The sequence below is a fragment of the Rhinatrema bivittatum genome, chromosome 2 (assembly GCF_901001135.1).
Source record: "Rhinatrema bivittatum chromosome 2, aRhiBiv1.1, whole genome shotgun sequence".
Taxonomy (NCBI): Eukaryota; Metazoa; Chordata; class Amphibia; order Gymnophiona; family Rhinatrematidae; genus Rhinatrema; species Rhinatrema bivittatum.
The window spans coordinates 39,748,663-39,772,963 of NC_042616.1; the positions used below are offsets into that span (position 1 = coordinate 39,748,663).

General features: G+C 45.4%; 1 protein-coding gene across 1 annotated transcript in view; it reads right to left on the reverse strand.

Moving 5' to 3' along the window:
• Window positions 1-10,235: 10,235 nt before the first annotated feature.
• LOC115083893 (zinc finger protein 585A-like) overlaps window positions 10,236-24,301 on the reverse strand; it is an 83,275-nt gene continuing 69,209 nt past the window's right edge. Inside the window, exon 5 of the mRNA XM_029587947.1 lies at window positions 10,236-11,681. Coding sequence (XP_029443807.1) covers window positions 10,717-11,681 — 965 coding nt within the window. The 3' untranslated portion in view covers window positions 10,236-10,716. The remainder of the gene's footprint in view (window positions 11,682-24,301) is intronic.

The window sequence follows — 24,301 nt, forward strand, 5'->3', positions numbered from 1 at the left end:
ACAGTTCAGTGTAGAACAAAATATATGTGGATTTTTATTTTTTTTTGTTTTCCATAACCAGCCTAAAACATTTACAAAGAACCCCCACCCTTCCCCGCTACTGAAATATGGTGGCCCAATCTGCAAAGGGTTGCCATATGTGATTGAATGCTGCCAGTCAATCGTAACACACAGCTGTCAACTTCTCCATGGTGTAGACACCTCCTCCCCTCCCCCCCCAGTCATTTATAAATATCCTACAGTCTGGGCGGATGTGGTCTCTTCTTTCTTGCTTGAGTCGGTCCTTTTATCTAATGCTTCGCTGCGTTACATGACTGCCACGTAGTAAGGGATTGTGTCAGAGGTCTGTTAAACTCTTAACTGCAGGTGTACGTGTCAGCAGAAAGCAATTTTGTCGGGGGGGAGGGGGTTTGACCTCTAACCCCTGAGATGTGCTTGGCTTCAGCTGTGCTAAAGATGGGGCCCAGGACTTGCCTCTGCATATTCTCACGTTTGCTGTGAGGGTGTGCGTGTGGGATGTGAGTTCACTAATTGGTAGTCAGATGTATATATTACATGTGCTAAAATAATTCATACAAACAAAAAGATGGTTGACCACACCATCAAAACATCAGAGGTAAACCTACTAGGCCCACGCTGACAGCTGGCAGATGCGCCAGAGCTGGGGCTTCACCTGTACCAGTCCCATTCCCCGCAGGTTGAGCCCTTGGGTTTCGGGGGGTGGGTCAGCAGGACTCAGGTGATGCTCCTAATAATTATAGTGTACTCCCAGCACATGAATCCTAAAGAGTTCACATGTTAGGTCACAGTGTAACAGGGTAGCCCTCCGGCTACTCCTCCTGTTCTTGCAGACCTCTCACAGGCTGAGATGTGAACCCTTTGGGCCACTGACGGATTGGGCACTGCCTGATCTGCGAGCAGACCTGGCTCTGACAGGTGGCAGCTGACGAAAGAACGTTGGTGTGCAGAGCCAAGGAAGGGAAGTAGTCGGGCGGGCAAAGGTTGGGGCAGGCAGAGTCCGTTCGCAGAAAAAAAAGGAGTTTCAAGCCAAGGTCGGGGCAGCTGTCAAAGCAGAGCAAGTTCAGAACAGTCAAAACAGGAGCCAGGAGGATTAGAGTTCTCCGGTTCACGGGTAACAGGATCTGTTGCTCAGGCAAGCGTGACGTGAACTGCGCTTCCTTAAATACTTAGACAATGCTTATGCCATCAAGGACTTCCAGTCTTCAGGCCCTATAAAGCTTGATACTTCCTGGGCTTGTCCCTAATCAGCTGCAGGATGCGGGGAAGAGCCAGGATGCTGGAAGCCGTGCTGGAAGGCAACAGGGAAGCACAGGACACCACACCAGGGCCGGGACAGAGAGGTACTGAGAGCTGGCCACGGTGCAGGCTGCTCAGTTCAGTGGCATGTTACACAAAATGTATTTCCTATTAATCCTAAATGCTCTTATTGTGGTTTTCCCCAACAAGAATGTGCTTAGGACCATTTAAGGGTTGACAGAAAAACATTTTGGGATCCACCTTGTGAACTCTTTATTATTCATTTGCCAGGAATGCATCGTGACTATTGGAATTGTACCATGTGATTTACTATGTGTGCCCTTTGTGATCTGATTGCCAGGATTTTATCATGTGACCTAGCTTTGGCACAGTTTGTTAAGGATATTTAACTTAGTGGAAGTATGCTTATACATGCTGCTTGACATGTCTTGAAGTGATTTAAGCATTGGAAAGCTCGTGTGAACACTTACCAGTATCCATTTATTTATTTACTTTAATGGATTTATTTTTGATTAAGTGTTTAACATTTAGTCACACTATTATATGGCATGATTATGTTCCTTTGTTAAATGCCATGTCTTGACTTCTTCCGATATTCATTTGTTTTAATGGCCTTAGATTCTAGGTCCCTCCTGATGCAGTATTTTCTTTTTTTTTTAAATTCTTTATTTATCATTTTCAAATACAATTATCATACATTGTATTCAACGAAATACACAAGCTGGGATTCAATGATAATGTTACAAAAAACAAAACATATGCATCAGTCCTAAATCGAGTTCCAGCCTATTACAATATCAATACAATGCCTAGAGCTTCGTAAGGAGCGAGGCCCGGAGTGTAGCGAGGCGTCTAAGCGGGCAGCTTAGAGCGGTCAGAGTAGCTAAACCGAAGTCCTTGCTAACTCAACCATGGCAGCAAAGCGGAGGCTTTAAATACCCGGAGGTATTGACGTCATGCGGTGGGGATGCCCCCGAGGTTCCCGTCATGACGTGTATCTGAGCGTAGGAGATGTGCGTGTGCACGCCCTAGGAGGCCACGGAAACGAGCATGGCGGACTGGAACGCACATGCGGAGCTGGAGACGCCGAGGCCATCGGCACTGGAGGCAGCCATCTTGCCCGAGGAGGAGGAAAAGGGAAGAAAAGAGGTAAGGCAGAGCGGTGGCAGCCGTCTGCGACCAACGGACTCAACAGTAACCCAGACCACTTTTTGGGTTACTTATAGGTCTTAGAACAGCCTAGTGCAGTTAGGGAAATAATTAGGGGAGTATCCATTCATGGACAGCCCTCCCACTGGCCGAGCTGTAATGGATACCCTTGGTCCTGAGGCTTTTAAAGAAGAGCTCTGGAATAGGCTCTGGGGGCGGTATTATTTGGAAGTCAGAGAGAGAGGTTGTATTTTCCTAAGTTGGATTTTGGGCCTCCCTGGAGCCTCAGAAGCCCTCCGAGACCCCCTTCAGGAAAAGCCAAAGGGGCTCCGCCGCTGTGTTCTCCCCACGAGGTGCAGAGTGGCTGCTCCGGGAATGATTTGGGGGGGGATTATGAACCTTTATTTAAGAGGAGCCCTGCTGAAGGCCTGGGTCTTCCCGAAGCCCAGGGAATGGGGAACCCTGGGCTGAAGTCGCCCAGGGTTTAGGGAAGATCTGCCCCACAAAGGTGGTGACCCTTTGCAGCACTTATCGAAGTTGGGGGAGATTTGGTTTTCAACATCTGGGAGGAATTGTTTTTCTGCCCATCAATGGGACTGGCAAGAACTGCCGAACGCAAGGCTTCCTACCACCAGGGATCCCACCAGAAGATTCATCTAGTAACTGTAAGTAAAAGAGCTACATTCAAGGGAGGACACCCATGTGGCATCCACAAAGAGCCCTGAGGGACAGAGACATTGGCTCTGTGCCAAGATAGATTTTTGTGTCATCGGGAGGGGCTTCTGTCCATCCAAGGAGCTTAGCCCAGAGGGATCACCGCACAATCTAATCCAGAAGTGTGGATGGATTCCTGGCCTAATAAAGACAAATGCACAGACAGAGGAGAAAAGATCCGTAATTCTGAGAGAGACTGCAGAGACCGTGGTGTGTGATTTACCCTATGTCATTGGGCCATTCAATGAAACTGTAATCAGTAAAGCTTTATTTTGGACACTGCCTGTGTGGTCCGGGTGTGCTTTGTTTGGCACCCAACACACAGCTCGCAGCAGAATGAGGGAGCTCCATCACAGCTTCCTAGTCACCCCGTACTGGGACCAGAAAGGACCCCTTTCCACCCCTAGACCGAAGGATGGGAGGAGAAGTAAAAGCTAGCCAGGGTCCCTGCCCCAAAGAACTTACAAATAACTTTATGCCCGCCCCCCCCCCCCCTGTACTCGACTTGTACATTAAGGAGGGGTTACATACAGTACAGTATATACATCCTCCATCTGCTGGAGTCAGAGAATATTGGTGGCTGGTGTCGGTGCAGAGCTATATGTAGTGTGACATCAGCGAACCTGATGATCTCTGTCGCCATCTGTTGGTTGGCGTGCATAATCCATTCATATGGACTGGTCTGAGTGGATGTAGAGGAAGTTTATTTTTTGGTAAAATCTTGTATAAATACTAAGCAATCTATCTTGCTTAAATGATTACCCAAAGACCCATCAGATCTGGGAGTGTGGAGATCATACGTGTTAGAAATGCTTTTCATGGAATTTAGAACTCCTACGTTCGAAAGCTTCTAAAGCTAAAGAGACATTTTGGGGAGTCTAGGGGTCTCTACCCGCAGAGTTAGGGCACCAGTTTGACTTTTGATGGAATAGATTGCTTGACCTAGCACTGATAACAAAATGTTGGATTATTCTTTTTTGCACCTCACAACAGTTAAGATGTTTATGATATAGCCCTGCTTAAACTATTGTTTGCTTATGAATGTTTTGAGAAGAAAACGGATAAACTCTTGTACCTACTGTTTTTCTCTGAATTTCAATAAAGATTACTTTTTAAAAAATGGTGCTCTCTCTCCTTTTTAATGGTTAGTGCCAGCAGCCTGGTTTTATTCTGGTTAAGGTGGAGCGCCCTCCGTTCAGAAAAGGCTCCCCCCTTCCCCAAAATGTTGTCCAGTTCCTAACAAACCTAGGGCCCTCTTTCCTGCACCATCTTCTGATCCACGCATTGAAACTCTGGCGCTCTGCCTGCCTTTGGGGTCCTGGGCATGGAACTGGAAACATTTCAGAGAGTGCTACCCTGGAGGTTCTGGATTTCAGTTTTTCTAGCTAAAATCCTGCGTTTGGCTTCCAGAACCTCCCTTCTGCACCTTCCTATGTCACTGATGCCCACATGTACCACGACAGCCGGCTCCTCCCCAACACTATCAAAAATCCTATCTAGGTGACACATAAAGCCCATCACCTTCACACCAGGCGAGCAAGTTACCAAATAATCCTCACATCCAGCAGCCAACCAGCTATCTATTTTCCTAATGATCAAATCACCAACTACAATGGCCATCTCAACCCTTCTTTCTTGGGCATATGCTCCTGGAGACACATCCTCAGAACGAGAGGATACTATAGCACCTTGGGGGCAGGTTCTAGCTACAGGATTGCTTCCTGGCATACCAAGGTGATGCTCTCCTTTGAGATAACCTTTCTCCTTGCTGCCAAATTGGAGGTGGGACTTCTCTACTATGTCCCAGGAGGTCTCCTCTATATAACTCTGTCTCCCTTAGCATCTCCGGGTCTGCCATTCATAAGACTGGGCTCGTTGTTTGATGGCTCAGAGCTCCTTGCACAAAGTGCACACTTACAACCTCTCCACAACTAGTAGAACATCATACATGTGGAACTCGGTACAAAAGGACTAGATAGCTCCCTTCTCACTGCTGGACTACTCTTTGCATCTCAATATTGTTAAATTGTAAGCAATTTAACATTGCTAAGGGAGTTGGGATGTTAAATATAAAGTACTTTTAGTCTATTGGTTTATTTTATATTTTCCTATATATCAGTGACACTCAAAACACTTCAATTAATCTACTTAGAAATACCTGGTTACTCACATTGTTGATTCTTGTTTTGAAATAATTCCCTGTTAATATATCAAATCTCTTGTTATAGGTTTATAGTAAGGGATGGATGAGGTGCATGCCTTCTGGTCCTCTTCTGAAGGAAAGAGTATGGGGGCCTGGGGAAGCTGGGGCTATGGAGGTTGAAGCCTACATGGCTGGCATGTCCTGTGGGAATCCTCTCCCAGGGCTGCTGGAGGAAGTATGCAGATGAACCTTCTTATATTAGAATGGGGGGAAAACTTTTTTTTTTGCAATGTTCTCTGCTGAGAAATGGCTGACTGTGTCTCCCTCCAATCCCTGAAATGTATCAAGTAGTGAAGCTCCAACAGGATCCATTGTTACCAGCTGGCTATTCGGTACTCTGTACTCAACAGTTAATTTCCAGTCTTTACCATTAGCTTTTAAAACAGGCCCCACAGGAGAGTTATAAAAACATCTTCTCCCACTCATCCTTCTGCTGTGCTCTTCCTCTGCTTCAGGACTCAATCTGTATTGTATCTCTTTAGGTCCTGTTTTTCCTTTAACGAGAGACAATCCCACTGGCTTTTGATATTTCGCTCAACCTGCTTGGCGAGGGGAGGTGGTCAGAGATTAAACGCTGTCCATTTTGCTTCATCGGAAAGGGATGCTACTGTGCCCATCTACTCTGGCAGGATTCAGGAGCGTGTGTATCCTGAATCACTTGTGGATGTTCCTGAGGGAAACCCTTTGGGCACCATCACGAGTGATGGTTGGGAGTTATCTTCTACCCACTGCTAAACTCATAATATCCATCCCAAAAAAAATCACTAGAGGAACACAGTGGGGACAGTGCACTGAGGTCATTCGGATGGACGTCCTCTCTGCTCCCATTAGGGCACCAATATGTGTCAACCTCACTTGTACTCCCCGAAAATCCTGTTAAATCTAGAGACTCCTGTATTAGTGTTCCTAGCAGTACAAAAGACATGACACTGATAGCTGCTCCCATGTCAGTGACAGCCTCTACAGTTAAATGGCCAACCTTAAATGGCCAAGTTCAATCTTCCTGTTTATTGTAAGACATCCTCCTGTCATGTTATTGTTTAAAATGTAAACCGACTTGATTAGTAACTCTGTTACTGGAAAATCGGTATATAAAAATGCTAAATAAAATAAAATAAAAAACCTGGAGAGGAACAGAAGGCTGTCCACCCGGGTCAAAGATCAGTGGCTCCCAAGCCCGGGAATTGACCTCTCCAGGGCCTAACCCTCAGGCATCATAACCCTGAAAACCATCATCCCCTGTTTCTATCACATTAACTGGGAAGGCACACCGATTACCTCCTCCCCTATACATCTGCTTCACCTCACAAGCCTTCCTGAAAATCCCTATTGTGGGTTGATCATCTCACTTTGTCCTGTCCTTTGCAATAATCCCCCTATTTGCTTGCACATTTCTTTCTCAGCCTCTCACCCTCTTGGTGCTCTATCACCTCTAAACCCAGCATTCATGTCTCTACAATGCTCCCCTGCCTCACCTGAACAGTGTATCTTACCGACTTGTGCATCTGACTCTGTGTTTCCAATAGATGCAACATTTTCTGTTTGCTTTCTATCACCTTGTGCAGTTGCAGGAGTTTCCAAGGCTCTTCACATACAATGCCTAATCAGATTCCTTAATGCTATAACTAATTCTAAATACATATTAGGATACTCCTCTGTCCAGAGCAATAAGGGTATTAATAACTGATTTTCTAACCCAATAGCAATTTCTCTTCATCCTTCAGGAGTAGCAAAAACATCTTCCCAAGTATCCATTTAGGATGAAACCCAAAACAATCTAAGCTTTCACACATTATATCCCCCACACATTCCTGGACATATTGGTTTGGAGATTCTCTGGGTCTTTGTTTGACAGTGACAGTCATTCTTTTAACCCTCCATCCACCTACTTCTTTCTCTAACTGCAGGAAGACGTGGCGTATGGAAAAGTCCATCTCCATTGCATGATCACTCCTGTCTGTAATCTCATACCCCTGCATGTTCTCAAGAGTCCTTCAGACTTGTCTATGCATCTCATTCGGATTCCATGTGCAATATTCTCTGCTCTTCCTCATCACTCAGATTATGTGCATGCTTCATATACATTAATTCTACAAAAAAAAACAAAACAGTGTCTTCTAAACAGGACTGCCTAGGCAGGTTAGAAATTAAACCATTTAAATCCTGATTACTCAGTGGCACAGTGGTGACTGTTGTGGTAGCAAACTAGAGGGCACTCCATGAAGTTAGCAAGTAGCACATTTAAAACGAATCTGAGAAAATTCTTTTTCACTCAATGCACAATTAAGCTCTGGAATTTGTTGCCAGAGGATATGGTTAGTGCAGTTAGTGTAACTGGGTTTTAAAAAAGGTTTGGATAAGTTCTTGGAAGAGAAGTCCATTAACTGATATTAATCAAGTTGTCTTAGACATTAGTCACTGCTATTACTGGCATTAGTAGCATGGGATCTACTTAGTATTTTGGTACTTGCCAGGTACTTGTAAGCCTGGATTGGCCACTGTTGGAAACAAGATACTGTGAGTCAGTCAGAGACTGGTCTAGGGGGGAGGGGTGACAGTGACAGAGAGAGAGAGCGAGACTGATCTAAGGGGAAGGAAGTGACAGTTACTGGTGAGAGCAAGAGACTGGTTTGGGGGAGGGGTGACAGTGACAGAGCAAGAGAGAGAGAGAGAAACTGATCTGGGGGGAGAAGAATTAGTGGTTGGTGAGAGAGAGACTAATTTGGGGGGAGTGGGTGACAGGTGAGCGAGCATTATTGGTTTTTGGGTAGGACTCACTGAGCGGTTGCCCTGGGCACTACCAGCATCACCTATCCTGCTGAGGCCTGAAGAGAAGCCCGGCAGACCCCATCCCATTGCGGCCCAAAGGTGTGTGGAGGCCCTGAGAGAGTGTGTGTGTGCATGTATGTGAGAGACCAAGAGCCTGTATGTGTGTATGCTTGTGAAAGAACAAGAGCCTCTGTGTGTATGAATGTGCAAGAGAGTGTGTGTGTGTGTGTGTGTGAAAGAAATGAACATGTATAAGTGCATGTGAGAGCCTGTGTCACACACATATCAGAATATGTGTGAGGGAGTGAGACAGAGCCTGTGTACTGTGAGAGTATGGGCATACTGTGAGAGTATGGGCATATGTATGAGGAGGCGTGTGTGAGAGAATGAACATATGCAAGTGTGTATCAGAGAGGGGAGAAAGTTTGTGTGTGTCCCCCCCCACTCCTCAACAATCAGAGGGTGATTGGAAATGAAACATCTCAGGTATGGAGAGATTTTTGTAATCCTTATTAGTTTTAATTATTGGGTGCTTGATGTTTCTATAGTTCTGAAATATTTTATTGGCGTTGTGGAAAATGTATAACATTTGTAAATTATTGGATGTTCTATTCATCAGATGTTTTGAAATATTTATTCTTTTTATTGGCCTGGTTTTACTGTTATGATTCATGGTTTATATCTCTTGATTAGATTATTTGATGTTTTATGGGGAATGTTAATGTTGCGCTGCGAACAGAGTCTGGCTTCTTGCAGTTTCCAGTTCAGTTTTTGTCTGCATGTTTCTATTTATACTTTATGGTCTCTTTATTCTGCATTTGTTTCCATACCTGTGGGAATATTTAGTGTAATCTGTAAGGTGTTAAATATCATCTGAATAAGATTTTATATCCATTTTCTAAGATTGTTGATGAAGTGCTATCAAACAATTTAAAAAATAGTTGTGCTGGGCAGCTACAACTGGCCAGGGTTTTATTGTATATAGGGCCCGTAGAAGTTTTTCTTCTAATGTTTTAGAACCAAGTTGCCAGTTACAGTTAATGTCTGGCCAAGGTATGCATAGTCTAGAGGTGTGCTCTGTTTCTTGGTTAGACAAAATTTGAAATTTGTGTTGGAGGTATCTTGGCTCACTTCTGCTGGTGATGTGTGATCCAGGGATACACGAATGACAGAAAATGAAAAAAAAAAAAAAAAAGTATTTATTCTGTAGCTGCAGCATTTCTAGATCTGGAGAATGTGTGTTTCTGGATTCATAAGGCCAACACCGGAGTGATGGCGAGGGGAATGGAGAGAATGCCGAGGTCAGGTGAGAAAGTGTGCCCATCATTGCTAATCCATGTCAATCCAGTGGGGGGGGGGGGGGGGGGGGGGGGGGGGGGAGGGGATTTGCCTTTCGGGGTGTCGGGCCATCTTGTTCCTCGCCTCAGGCAGTATATTGCCTTGGGCCAGCCCCTGTCTGCTGCCCAGGGTTTTTACCACTTGCCGGCACAATCTCTGTGAGGGGATTTCTCAGATTTGTCTAATTTCAGTGTCTGCTTCATTGTCTGAGCCACTTCAGTTGCAAAACCAAGACAATTTTTATTCAAGACAGGGGATATCTTTCTGTTCTACAGTCAGATAATGTATCTTCCTATCCTGCTTCACAAAGCAAAACCAATGAATTGCTAACTCCTGAGAGGACTCTGGTGCCCAGATTTATCTTCGGTAGTCTTTCCCTCTCCTGGACCCCCGCACAAACATTCGTTTCCTCACAGGCCAGGCACTCAACCACTAACTCCCCCATCTCCTCATCTCTCTCCTGCCTTTCCTCTGCACTCTGCTTCCTGTCCTATTTTACATTGCTTTCATCTTCATGTGTTGCACCATTCTTGTTCTTTGGCACCTCACCTGTTATCACCTTCAAGTCCTCTCACTGCTCTGACAACGTTATCCTGATGTCTCTTGGCTGTTCTCACTCCAGGAGAGAGGGGGTGCCAGCATGGCCATTTGGCTAGGGCCTACAATGTTCAAGGGGCCTACTTTTGTTGGGCAAAATTTTTAAAAAAGCTAAATATATCTATTTCTAACATGCATAAATACAAATTTCAATTGTAATTGAAGAATTTGCTAACAAAAAAGCTCGTAAAGCCTTCTTATATAAATACAAATTATTTGGGAAATTTAGAAAATTTCTCTTATTAAATATCACATCAGAACCTTAGATAGGGGCCTACTTTTCTTAGCTGGCACGGGTCTAATTCCTGCTCTTTCTGGCCCTTGCTGTTCTGCCACATCTCCTCTGGTGTTTATCTCCAAATCTCCTCTTTCAGCCTCTATTTCTCTTTCTGCATCAGCCTTTTAGTTTTCTAACATGTTATTACTTGCATGTTTCTTTTCTTTAAAATTTGTTAACGATTTTACATTTTGCTCAGTTTATTTTAGCCTCTTTTTCCTTGGATGTTATTAATCTTTTTTCTAGTTTTTGGTGTGATCTATCTGTAAATTCTTGATTTAAATACAGGTTTGTGTCATAAAAATTAGTAGTACATTTTAATCTTTAAAGGTCTATGTAACTGTATTGTTTCCCCTTTATTTTTTTCATAAATGTTATTGTCTGTCAACTGCTACAATGGTGCATTCATTCCTGAATGAACTGTCTCATGGCTTGTGAGATATTTCTTATGACTGAAGCTTTTACCGCACTCAATACATGTAAATGGTTTCACTCCAGTGTGTATTCTCTGGTGGCTCGTAAGTGATGACTTCTGACTGAAGCTTTTACCACATTCAGTACATATGAAGGGTTTGACTCCTGTATGGATTCTTTCATGGTTTATCAGGTGTTTTTTCTGACTGAAGCATTTACCACATTCAGTACATGTAAACAATTTCACTCCTGTGTGGATTCTCTGGTGACTTATAAGGTTAGACTTCTGACTGAAGCTTTTACCACATTCAGTACATGTAAATGGTTTTATTCCAATGTGAATTCTTTGGTGAATTATAAGAGATGACTTGTAACTGAAGTTTTTATCACATTCAGTACATGTGAAGGGTTTGCCTCCTGTATGGATACTTTCATGGCTTATGAGGTGTTTCATCTGATTGAACCCTTTACCACATTTACTACAGGAAAATGGTTTAATTCTGCTGTGAATTCTCTGGTGCACTGAGAAATCCCTCTTTCTTTTGAACCTTTTACCACATTCAATACACATAAACTGTTTCATTCCAGTGTGGATTATCTGGTGGCGTGTGAGGTGTGTCTTCTGACTGAAGCAATTACCACACTCAGCACATGTAAATTGTTTCACTCCAGTGTGGATTCTCTGATGGCTTGTAAGGGATGAGTTTTGACTGAAGCTTTTATCACATTCTGTACATTTAAAAGGTTTTACTCCTGTGTGGATTCTTTGGTGGCTTGTGAGGTGAGTCTTCTGACTGAAGAGTTTACTACATTTAGTACATACAAATGATTTCACTCCTGTGTGGATTCTCTGATGGCTTGTAAGTGATGAGTTGTGACTGAAGCTTTTACCACATTCAGAACATATAAATGGTTTTACACCACTGTGGATTCTCTGATGTACTAAGACATCGACCTTTCTTTTGAATATTTTATCACATTCTGTACATGTTAATAGTTTTACTCTCTCGTGGATTCTTTGGTGGCGTAGAAGGTTTGTTTTACGACTGAAGCTTTTACCACATTCTATACATGTAAATGGTTTCACTCCTGTGTGAATTTTTTGGTGACTTGTGAGGTGCGATCTCTGATTGAAGCTTTTACCACATTGATTACATGTGAAGGGTTTGATTCCTGTGTGGATTCTTTCATGGATTATGAGGTTTGTCTTCTGACTGAAGTTTTTACCACATTCTGAACATGTAAATACTTTCACTCTGGTTTGGATTCTCTGGTGGATTTTGAGTTCTGGAAAAAAAATGAGAGTGGTCCACTACTAACAGTAAAAGGGAAACAATGACAAAAATAAAGCAAGGATAAATAATAAGAAAAATAAAAACAATTATAATAAGTAATTATAAAGTCACTACCAGTTATAAAATTTAATTCTTGTGTGGTGTTAGGTGAAGTGACACTAATCACGCAAGAGATTACTTGGGCCCCTTATTTGTGTCCTCACTCCACTTAAAAAGCACTCAATAAAAAAAGCTTTAATAGGTATGACAGATTAAAAAAGAAGTCATCTACTTGCAGCCTGCTATAACAGTGTGCCAGCAGCTGTGTGACAACTGAGGATGAGTCACAGAGGTGTGGCGGATAGAGATTCCCCACTGCCCAAGAGCAGACAGTGATGAGGCCTGCTGTTGCTTGGGACCAGGTAGACTTCAACAGACTGGCTCCCATCCCTGCACTGCCTTGGGTTGTTGATCTGTACATACCTCTTGGCTAAGGATGATCTCTGTGTGAGATCTTGTTCTTTTTAATTTAATTTTGTACCTTGTTGTTGCTGTTCTCTGAGCTGTCTCCATTTTAATGCTTTTTTCTTTGTTTTTAAAAACTTACTCGATTCAAACACCATATTACTTGAGGGAGCAAGAGAAATATGAATAAATAAGGAGAGCCCTCTTCCTGCACATTGGGATGGTAACTTTCAATCCGGCATGCATGTGCACATTTGCGTGTATGTCGGCTGCAACTGTTATAAAAGAGCTTGGGCCACGCACAGATCCCGCATCTACCTCGTAAATGCAGGCGATTTTAAAAGGGGCGCCATTCCCAGTTTTACCAGTTCATGCCCAGTTACAAGGCAGGTCCTCCAAACTCTCCTAGTTTAATAGCCTTCACTCCCCTGAGTTAGCCCAGACCCTAAAACCTCACCGTTTTCTTTCATTTTTAACTTACATGTCATCCGTAGCAGAAGTAACGTTACGCAGCAGGAGATATCGACGCCCGCTGGGTCGCGTCAGTATTTACACGCACATCTCTGGTTCGTGCCCTGAAACGCCCACTTCCTCCCCCCAGACCACAACCATGCCCCACCCCTTTTTGAAAACCTTTGAGACATGCACGCTGTGGGAGAGAGCAGCTCATATCTTGGCGGCTTTTGAAATCCGCTCAGCGCACAAGAGCCTGACTTGTTCCACATCCTCTAACTAATGCGCGCGCACCAGGCTTTTAAAATTCATCTTAAGCTCAAGAAAGACCCAGCGTGTAGATATATTTTGATCCAAAGACAAATGCTGGACCATGGGCTCTGGGTAAGCACATAATGGCACACAACTTTAAATTTATTTATTTTACATTTCCTAACTAAAGTTACTGCCTTCTTTGAAATGGGAGTGGGGCTGATTTCAGTACTTTATTTTCTCCTGAAAACTAGCAGGTGTAAATGTGTGTGGCTCATTTTCACTTTGAAAATTGGCGCAGTAGCTGTATAATAAGCACATGTCGATTCAGCTCTAGTGGGGCAGTTAGAAAAGTACCCCCTTAAAGGCTTGATTTTCAAAAGCACTTACACACTTAAAACTGGGTTTTACATGTGTAATTGCACTTTACCCTCATTAAGTGGCTTTTAAAAATTGCTCCATATATGCCATTGAATTGTCCATAGGATTTACCCACATAAGTGCACTTTAATCTCATAAATGGCTTTTGAAAATTGCTACAATAATATGGTAAATTTACACACCTAACTCTTTTGAAACTTCACCTGTAAATATATTTCCACCTTCTCCCCAAAAGCTTATTTATCTTTTCTATCTGTCTTGACTAGATTGAAAGCTCCTTGTAGCAGGGACAGTCTTTTATGTTGTGTTTGTACAATAATGCTGTCATGCGGATGCAGGCTGGACTCTGGGTGCACCCCTGCAGGAATAGGACAGGACGGCAGGGCAAGGCTTGGGTTTATCATCTGCCTAGCCAGCCTCCTCCACCACAGGTTGAGCCCAAGGATTCTGGGGGCCAGTAGGGCTTGGCTTCGATGGCAGAACATCACGATAAAAGGCAGGCTGTACAAGCTGGATGAGACTGGACAGGCTGGAATTGAGGAGTGGATACTGGAGCAGAAAGGTAGATACTGAGCAGGGTCTGTAACTGGATACAGATGTAGGCTGGGCACGACACTGAGCAGGGACTGGGGCGGGATACAGACACAAGCTTGGGCAGGATACCAAGCAAGGACTGGGACTGGACACAGGATCAGGCTGAGGACTGGACACAGGCTCAGGCTGGATAGGATATTGAACAGGAACTGGTGCTAGAGACAGACTGGGGCAAGACCAGGCACTGACAAGGCAGGGAATAGATAATAGACTCTAGGCTGGACAGAGAAGGACAAGATCAGGCAAGGGCAGGACTAGATAAGGCAAACTAGGACAAGCCTGGAAAGGACTAGAGAAAGTCAACACAAAACAAAGAACACGGAGGCCTGAAGGCAATAATGCAGAAGGCCCATAAGCTACTAGGAATAAAGCCCAAAAGTCATTAGGGAAGGAAAGGCCTGGATAGGCCACAAGACAAGGCACAGGGTAAGGGGAGGTCCACAGGCCACAAGGCATGGGAAGGCCTCAGTAGACCGCAGAGCAAAGTAGAAGGCAAGAGCAAGCATGGAGGCCACAAGGCATGGAGCAAGGAAAGGGTGGCCAGGTCAGAGAGCCAAGGGTTACTCCATGGTTCTGGAAAGACAGAGTTAAATAGGGCTGGAGCTTGGGTGTCGTGTGAGCAACAAGGAGGAGCTTGGCAAGGCTAGAAGTGAGGCTTGCTGAGGACCCCTGGTGGAGGGAAGGCTGCACAACAGGTTGAACCAGGGCTCAGAGAGCCTATGAAACAGGCAAAACCATGACAACTGCAGACCCCTTAAAGCAATGTGTGTAAATGTTTCATAATACTTCTTGAACCTGTGGATTATTTGCAGTGCTGCCCTTTCATACAAGATTATTGTTGTTGTTTGAATTCTGGGAGTTAGTGCTGTTTTGGCAAGGCAAGTTTGTTATATAAGTTCCGAGGGTCATTTTTGCAGGGCTCTGTGCTACTTCAGAAAGTGCCTGGTAATGAGTAGAGTTTGTGTTACTGTTACTGACGTAACAACAGAATCCGAGTTCTGTTTTGAAAAGTGAGCAGTAAGGGGAAAAATCCTAGTTCGGGCCAGTGAGCCATTTCAGAGATTACCTTCAGCCAATGTGGCTTGGTTTTTTTTTTTTTATTGTTATTATATCAAGTTTCCAGCAGAAGAGAAAAAAACCCCATGGAAAAATACCAGAGATCTAGAAATAGCAAAGAAAACATGAAAATATGTGCATTCAAATCAACTCGTACAATTTAAGGTGAATTTCAAAAAATTGTGCACATAAAAAAAAAAAAAAAAAAAGAACACTTAGGTACGTAAAACAACATAACACGTGAATATACGTGTTATTGCAGAAACCTCAACATACACGGGTAAATCAGGGTCCACGAGTAAATTTGGATGTGTTTAGAAGGAGCGGGCTAGGGGTATTCCCAGGGAGGGCTCGCATTTACAGCAGGAAGTTTGCTAATTTATAAGCAATGCATGCAGGTAAATGTGGCACCTTACTTACATCAATGTACTCCTGCTCAATAACTGGAGAAAGTGATGGTTAACTACTTGAAGATAAAGAAATGATAGGGTGAGGGAGTCTCTTTGCTTAAATCTCTATTTTTGAAATTTGTATGGTGTGGGAAGAGAGCTAGGGTGGCAATTGTTGGGGGAACAAAGCAAATGGGCTGACTAGATGTTCTTAACCTACAAAGCTAGAATGCAGCATGCCAGTTGCGGTTTTTTGGGGGAATGGCTCACAGAGAAGTTCAAATTCTGTGAACCAGATATGCTTGCTGGTATGGTGGCTCCCTGGATACCTTTATCTTTACTGCATGCTAGGCAGGGTAACCTATGAAAATAGCTAAGGAGAATGTATTATCGTGGGCTGATGTGTTGGCCTGGTGCTTGTTTCGGCGTTGGGGAGTCTAGAACATGTAACATCTCACTTTTACTGCCCTTCTTGGGGAATCTTTCTTTCCCTCTGGGGACAGAACACGTGAACACCTTTTGCAGTGGGCAACCTTCTTGATGAGAAATTGTGAAAATGCAAGACTTTTCAGTTACTGCAAGCTCAAAACGACATGACCAGGTCTCATTTTATTTTGCATTTTTACAAGCACGTCGTTATCTGGCATCATTGTAATGGTCTGATTGAGGATTTGGGTTAATTACTGCTTTAAGAAAACTGCCCCATGTTGACTAGTAACTGGAATAAAAAGGCCCGAAGAGACAAACATGTAATTGTCAGCCCAGAGACAGAACAACTGAGGCTGGGGGCGTGCATGCAGGGATGAGCTGCTGATGTGAGTTTGCTTGGGTGCATGAGGATATGTGCTCTGGGTAGGGTCTGGCAATAGCAGCTTTTTTGGGGACTGTGTAGAACTTGGGATAGGGAATCTGTGGAAGGGGAAAATGTTAAAGTAAGATGCAAATGTTATGTTTGCTTTGGGGATGGACGTTTTCCAATGTTTCTATACTGCTTTGTTTCGGATTCTGTATTTTCATTCCTGGTGTTATTGCTCTATAAGTTTGTAAATGAGCACTTTTGCTCAATAAAATGTATTTAAAAAAAAAAAAAAAATACTACAGCAGGCCCTAACACCCCAATACACCTCCTAAGAGAATACCTCACCTCATTCACAGATTCAGAACAGAAATAGATCCTCACCAAATACAAAGCAGACCAACCATAAAATATAGCAGAGTTGCTTACCTGTAACAGGTGTTCTCCGAGGACAGCAGGACGATAGTCCTTACACATGGGTGACATCATCAGATGAAACTCCGACAGGAAAACTTATGTCAAAGTTTCTAGAACTTTGACTTGCCACACTAGGCATGCCCTATACCACACATCCACGTGGAGTTTTTCTTCAGTCTTATAACACAGAATTAGACATAAATCAAAAAATAAGAGAAACCCAATTCCGTTGGGTGGCAGACGGGTTTCGTGAAAACTAACATCCTGCTGTGCTTGGAGAACACCTGTTACAAGCTAGCAATTCTGCTTTCTTCGAGGACAAGCAGAATGGTAGTCCTTACACATGGTGAATCCCGAGCTACAGGCTGTCGCCCAACATAAAAGGAGATCAACAAACACCCAACCAGGCACAACAATGGTGTTGTTTGTAAAAAGAGTGGGGAGACAGCCTGAGCCCAATCAAGGGACCCTAGGCGGGAGAGAGTTGGGTTCTACACCTTAAACAGATTCCAAAGGACAGATTGGCCAAACCTACTGTCGTGTGGGCCATCCCTATCCAAGCAATAGTGAGATGTGAATGTGTGGAGAGAACGCCATGTCACAGCCTTGCAGATCTCCTCCATGGGAAATCCTCGCAAGCGGGACACCGATGCTGCCATGGCTCGGACAGAATGAGCCTTGATATGATCCCCCAAGATGTAGTCCTTCCTGGGCATAACAGAAGGAAATGCAATCGGCTGGTCAATTTGATAGTGTCTGTTTGGCAACGGCAATGCCCTACCTATTTCTATCAAAAGAAAAAAAAAAAAGTTGGGTAGACTGTCTATGAGATTCTGTTCGCTCCAGATAGAAGACTAAGGCTCTCTTGTAGTCCAAACTGTGCAGGGCTCATCCATCTTGGTGTGAATGGGGCCTAGAAAAGAATGTTAGCAGGAAGATGGAAGTCCATCACCACCTTAGGCAGGGACTGAGAGTGCATATGCAAGACCACGCTGTCATGATAAAACTTAGTGTAAAGTAGATAACTCACTAAGGCCTGGAGTTCGCTGACCCTGCACACAGAGGTGACTGCCACCAAACACATGACTTTCCAGGGCAGGTACTTCAGGTCACAGGTGCACAGCAGCTCAAAAGGAGCTTTCAACAGCCGAGCTAACACCACGCTGAGGTCCCAAGACAGCAAGAGGCCTTGGGGGGGGCTTTAATTGAAGCAGGCCCTGCATGAAACATACAACTATAGGCTATGCAGAGATGGGCATACAATCTACACCATGGTGGTATGTGCCAATTGCACTCAGATGAACTCTAATGGAGTTGGTTTTCAAGCCAACTTCCGACAGGTGTAGAAGGTAATCAGGCAGTTTTTGTGTGGGGCAAAAGAATGGATCTAGGGCCTCCTGCTCACACCACACGGAAAACCTCCTCCACTTCAGTCCATAGGACCTTTTAGTGGATGGCTTTCTAGAAGCCACCAGGACCTGAGACACATCTTCTGAAAGATCTAGTGGTTGCAAAACTAACCCCCCAACATCCAGGCTGTGAGAGACAGGGCCTAGAGGTTGGGATGTCTCAACCTGCCTCAATCTTGTATGATGAGATCTTTAGAAGTCCCCAGACTGATCGGCCTCCAAACTGGAAACTAGACCTGTCTCGGCCAATAAGGAGATATGAAGATCATAGTCTCTTTGTCCTCGTGAAGCTTCAAGAGAGTCTTCGCAACTAAGGGAATCGGAGGATACGCATACATAAGACCTTCAAACTCAGTATCGGGCGAGGAAGTCTAAGGCTGGTTTGCCATCTGTCCTGTACAGGGAGCAGTATCGAGGCACCTTTCTGTTGCAAGGGGATGCAAAGAGATCAAAGTCCGGGCTTCCCCAGAGGCAGAATATCTGATTTGCAACCTCCTGGTCCAGGTACCACTTGTGGGGTCTGAAGGCACGACTCTGTCTATCCACTAACACTTCTCCGTTCCGGCCACATACATATCCATGTGTACCATCCCGTGGGACAGGGCCCATAACCAGATCTGAACCTCTTCCTGACACAGAAGGTATGAACCTGTACGGCCCTGCTTGTTGACATACCACATCGCCATTTGGTTGTCGATTTGAATCAGCACAACTTTGTTGGACAGCCGATCCTGAAAGCCCATAGCACGTACCTGATCGCCTGGAGCTCCAGGAAATTGATTTGGCAACAGTTTTCCTGGGCAGACCAGAATCCCTGAGTGCTGAGCCCATCTACATGATCTCCCCAGCTCAGGGTGGGCGCATCCATGATTAGGGCAATTTGGGAAGGAGGACCTTAAAAAGATATCGTCTGTTCCAGACTTGAAAGTACATGCCACCAGGACAAAGAGTCCCAGAGGGGCAAGGAGACTCGGATACGAGTCAAAATCTCATCCCTGGAGTTGACTGAGGCACCGACTGGGCCTTGGGAGTTCTCTTCTGCCTGGGATGGTTGCAGGAACCCTGATGCTGCTAACAGTAGAGAGAGGGCCGAGGAGAGTACTTCCTCTGGTGAAAGACTTATTCTGCCCCAATTACGCCAATTCCTAGCAGAGGAGGACGGGTCCATAGTGCTGGATGAGAGTTGTTGGACGGTTTCATGGTGGTCTCTGAGCTGGGGCCACACATCCCTCACCCTATCTGTGAAGAGATTCTCCCCATTACACAGCATGTCAGTAAGTCTTTCCTGTACCTCTGGTCAGAGATCCGAGGCCCACAGCCATGCCATTCTGCGGGCCCCGATTCCTGCTACAGAGACCTTCAATGCCATTTTGAAAACACTGTGGGTCACGCAGACCTCGTGTTTTCTGCACTCCAGGCCCTTATGCATCAGCGACATGAGGGTGTCCTGCCTCTGCTGAGGTAACTGCTCAGCCACCTCCTGCACCTGCTTCCAGATGTCCCACGAGTACTGGCTCATGTAGTGCTTGTAGAAAGCTATGTGGGTAATGAATATGGCCCCCTGAAAAACCTTTCTCCCACGAATATCCATCGCTCTGTGCTCCTTCCCCAGGGGAGCTGAGGAAAGGTTCCCAGACTGCTTGGCTCTCTTGAGAGCGGATTTGACTACCACCGATTGGTGGTGAAGCTGTTGCTTATTGAATCTGGGAGCCTTCTGGACGAAGTAAACCCCATCAGCTTTCTTTTTTTTTTTTTTTAAACTCTTTATTTGTAATTTTTCAAAACTTATCAACACATTGGAACAGAGAAAAAAAAATCAACAAGTGACACATCAGGCATTATTGAAAAACATTGACATACGCTATACAGAATGGGAAAAAAAAGGAGTAGCTACCTACCCCCATCCCGCCACTACCAATAAGGGCCCCAAATGTCCTGGTATGTACCTGGCTGATTATTTAAAGAAAAAGTAAGTTTCTCCATAAGTGCCGTATCTAACATCTTGGATTCCCAACGGGAGATAGAAGGAGAACTCTTTCATTGGTGAGCCACCATCAGACGCGCAGCATGTAACAGGTGGTCCATCAACTTTCTCTGGCCTTGCATTTCCCATCGGGCATACCACCCCATCAAAAAAAAGAGTTGAATCCACCCGCACCCTTTGTCCACATATATCTGAGAAACAATCAGCCTCTCATCCCCAGAAGACTTGTACAGCCAGACACTCCCACCACATGTGAAAAACCATACCCCCTCCACAGACTGAACTGACATCAGCCTTCTTATTCATGGGAGGCACTGTGAGGGGCTGCTCCCACATCCTCAGCAGTAACTCCTTAAGGAGGTCGTGCACCGGGACCGGCACGACCTCCTTAGGAGGCTCCACGAACTGGAGGATTTCAAGCATTTTGTGCCAGGCATCTTCCTCTGACAGCAACTGAAAAGGTCTGGCTTCCACCATCGCCCGCACAAAACCTGCGAAGGTCGAGTCCTTTCTCCTCCAGAGCTCGCTCCTCTGGAGGAGAAAGGTCTGAGGGAAGACCCTCAGATCAATTGGTGGAGGACTCTGTGGTGTAATTATCCCAGGGATCATAGGGGCCCTAATCCTCACTGACATTAATAGGGGATGGGGCTCTGGGAGCTCGGCCTTCGTAAATTGGTGCAGGCCCCAGCGGGACTAGACCGGGGGCTGCAGGCCTCGGCTTTTCAGCCAGCCTAGGTGGAGCTTCCTCCTCCAGGAAATCGGCTATGATCACCGTATCGACAGGAAGAGGCTGTGGTGCCCCAATGGGTACTGATGCCAGCTGGGTCGGTAATGCACCGATGAGTGCATGGAGCTTCTCCAACAGCGGCTCCAAGATGGACGGAGCCACGAGACCTATGTCCCGCATTGCCTGTTTGACTGCTAGCTGTACTTGCCGCTCAAGCTCCTCCTCAAACTTTGCTGATGACAACATTGACCGGGAGGAAGAAGGGGTGGCCAGACCCTTTTCAGAACTAAGAGGAAGATTGGTAACTGGCACCTGGAATGGTGAAAACCAACGCGGACATTACAGCATGAGCTGGTGCATCCCCGTGCATCAACGGAGGCCGATGCTTCTTCGGTTTCCCTTGATGTTCGGCACGTCTTTCCCTGTGCCAAGGCCAATGACGAGGAACCTGACGTCCTCGACCTGAAAGAGCCCGAAGATGGTAAGTCTCCAGCACCCTTATCAGGCAATAGCATGAATGGTCCCGCCGATGTCAATGGCTCGGTTTCCATCGGTGCGGCTCCATGGTCCTTTGATGCCGATGGCTCGGACTTCTTCGACCGGAAGAGGCGCTCCATCTTGTCAAGATGAAGATAATGTCCTTTCAGGATCATTTGGGTGCATCTGCAGCAACCCCAGACATCATGCGATACCCGCAGGCAGAGGACACATTCATCATGGGGATCCATGATGGGCATGGCCCTCAAGCACCGAGGGCATTGCTTAAACCCGGACACGGCCATGATGGGACAAAATAAATGGGAAGCATGACCGGTGAGCACTGAAGCCCTGTCACCATAGGGAATTGACCACGAAAGGAAACAGCAATAAATGGCTAAAACCTTTACTAGGAACGCTACAAGGACGACCAAGAGGGACCTGGCATCGAAAGCAGGTAAAGATAAATTGCGTTAAGCGAAAAAATGGAAAAGTTTTCCAAAAGATGCCAAAAAGGCCACAAGTGAGCTCACCAACCGTGATGCTGCAGCTCCGCGGAAAAAGAGAGACTGAAGAGGAACCCCGGGTGGACATGTGGTAAAGGGCATGCTGGGCATGCTCAGAGTGGCAGTGAAAACGCTAGAGATTTTGATATGTTTTCCATATTGGGGCTCCATCTAATGACATCACCCATATGTGAGGACTACCATCCTGCTTGTCCTCGGAGAAAAACAGAAACATTAGGCAAAAACTGAATTCAAACCCCAACAAGCCATACTCTACGCAGTGTCACAATGGAAAAACAGAATTATCACTATTCCTCTTAACATCAAATAAAAAAAAATATAACTACATAATCATAACAAAAACTTTGTAATAAATATATTTCAAAAACTACTGATGAATTCAAGATCCAATCATTAAAAACTCATATCCATTTTTTAGAAAACTTTCCAAGTGACAATAAAATGTTTCAAACTAGCACAAACATCAAATAACACCCCAAAATTAAAACTAATAAGAATTTAAAAAATTCACACCAGAAACATTTGAATTCCAGTCACCCTGAGATTATCATGGATTTTGGAGTGGGCTGCACAAACTTTCTCCTCTCTCGAGAAAGCGATGTCACGCCAGAGACGGCTGCCTACTCTCGGAGCGCTCTCCTGGTGGATCCCGTAGTGCTGATCTGTGGAGATCTCAGGCCGTTTCAGCTAGATTTTCCCTGCAATACCCATGCGAGGATGGGAACCTGTTGAAAAACAGCAGATTCAAAGCATCTGGCTGCTGCTGGCAACCCAGGCCTAAAACGGGTAATCAGATCGCAGAGAATGTGGGAGAAGGCTTTGCTGGAGTCTAAGGCCGAGAGCGCCCGTGAGATCAGAGCGGCTCTAAATCTGATGTACCCACCAAAGCAGAGTGGAATTCCTGGTTTCAGAAGATGAAGAAATGATTTGATTGCTGTGAAAAGCAAAAAAGAAAATTATTGTTTACCTGCTAATTTTCGTTCCTGTAGTACCATGGATCAGTCCAGACAGTGGTTATGTCCCCAATCCAGCAGATGGAGTCAGCACAAGCTTTGAGGGGGCGTATCCATATATACTACTACCCCCTCTGCAGGAGTTCAGTATCGAGTATATCAAAGCCCGAGTAGAAACCCCCGAAGGATCAAGTTTGTGAAAAACAGATAATGAAAAACAATTGTAACTGCAACAAGGAACTGCAAACATCCTACCAACTTGTAGGGAGCTGTGAAAAACAGCGAAAAGAGACGACTGTGAAGACACAGAACACTGCGAGCAAGAAGCAGCGCAGAGCTGAGCAGGATCAAGAACCCAAACGCGGTGGGCGTCTGGACTGATCCATGGTACTACAGGAACGAAAATTAGCAGGTAAACAATAATTTTCTTTTCCCTGTACGTACCTGGATCAGTCCAGACAGTGGGATGTACCCAAGCTTCCCTAAATCGGGTGGGGTCCTGCGAGGCCTGCTCGGAGAACCTGCTCGCCAAAGTGTCCAGAGACCGAAGAGGCGAGGTGCAGACGATAGTGCCTCGAGAACGTGTGTAACGATTTCCAGGTGGCTGCCCTACAAATTTCCTGCGAGGATACCGAGCGAACCTCCGCCCAGGAAGCCGCCTGAGAACGTGTAGAATGCGCTACGATTCCGGGTGGGGGAGTCCAACCCGCCCCAATGTAAGAAGCAGCAATGCCGGCCTTCAGCCATCTGGCAATGGTAGTCTTCGAGGCCTGAGACCCCTTCTTAGGACCGGCCCAGAGTACAAAGAGATGGTCAGAGGTTCGGAACTCATTTGTAGCCTCCAGATAGAGGCGCAGAGTGCGCTTGACATTCAAGAGACGGAGAGACTTCGGCTCTGAGGAAGAGAAGGACAGCAACTCCACCGTCTGGTTCACATGGAATGCAGAAACCACCTTCGGAAGGAAGGAGGGAACGGTGCGAAGCGAAACTCCAGAGTCGGAGAAACGGAGATAGGGCTCTCTACACAACAGAGCCTGCATCTCCGAGATGCGTCGAGCGGAACAGATGGTCACAAGAAATACAGTCTTGAGAGTGAGATCCTTTATCGTTGCGCTGCGCAGCGGCTCGAACGGTGGTCCCGACAGGGAGCAAAGCACAAGGTTAAGACTCCAGGAGGGACAAGGGTCCCGTAACGGAGGACGCATATGCTTGACACCCTTGAGAAAACGAGCAATGTCAGGATGCTGTAGAAGAGAGCCCCCATCGCTCAACAGCAAACCAAGGGCGGCCACCTGAACCCGTAGTGAATTATAGGTGAGCCCTTTTTCCACCCCCGCCTGTAGAAACTGAAGGATCTGAGGTACAGAAGCCTTAGCGGGTCTCGTGGCCTGGGTGGTACACCACAGCT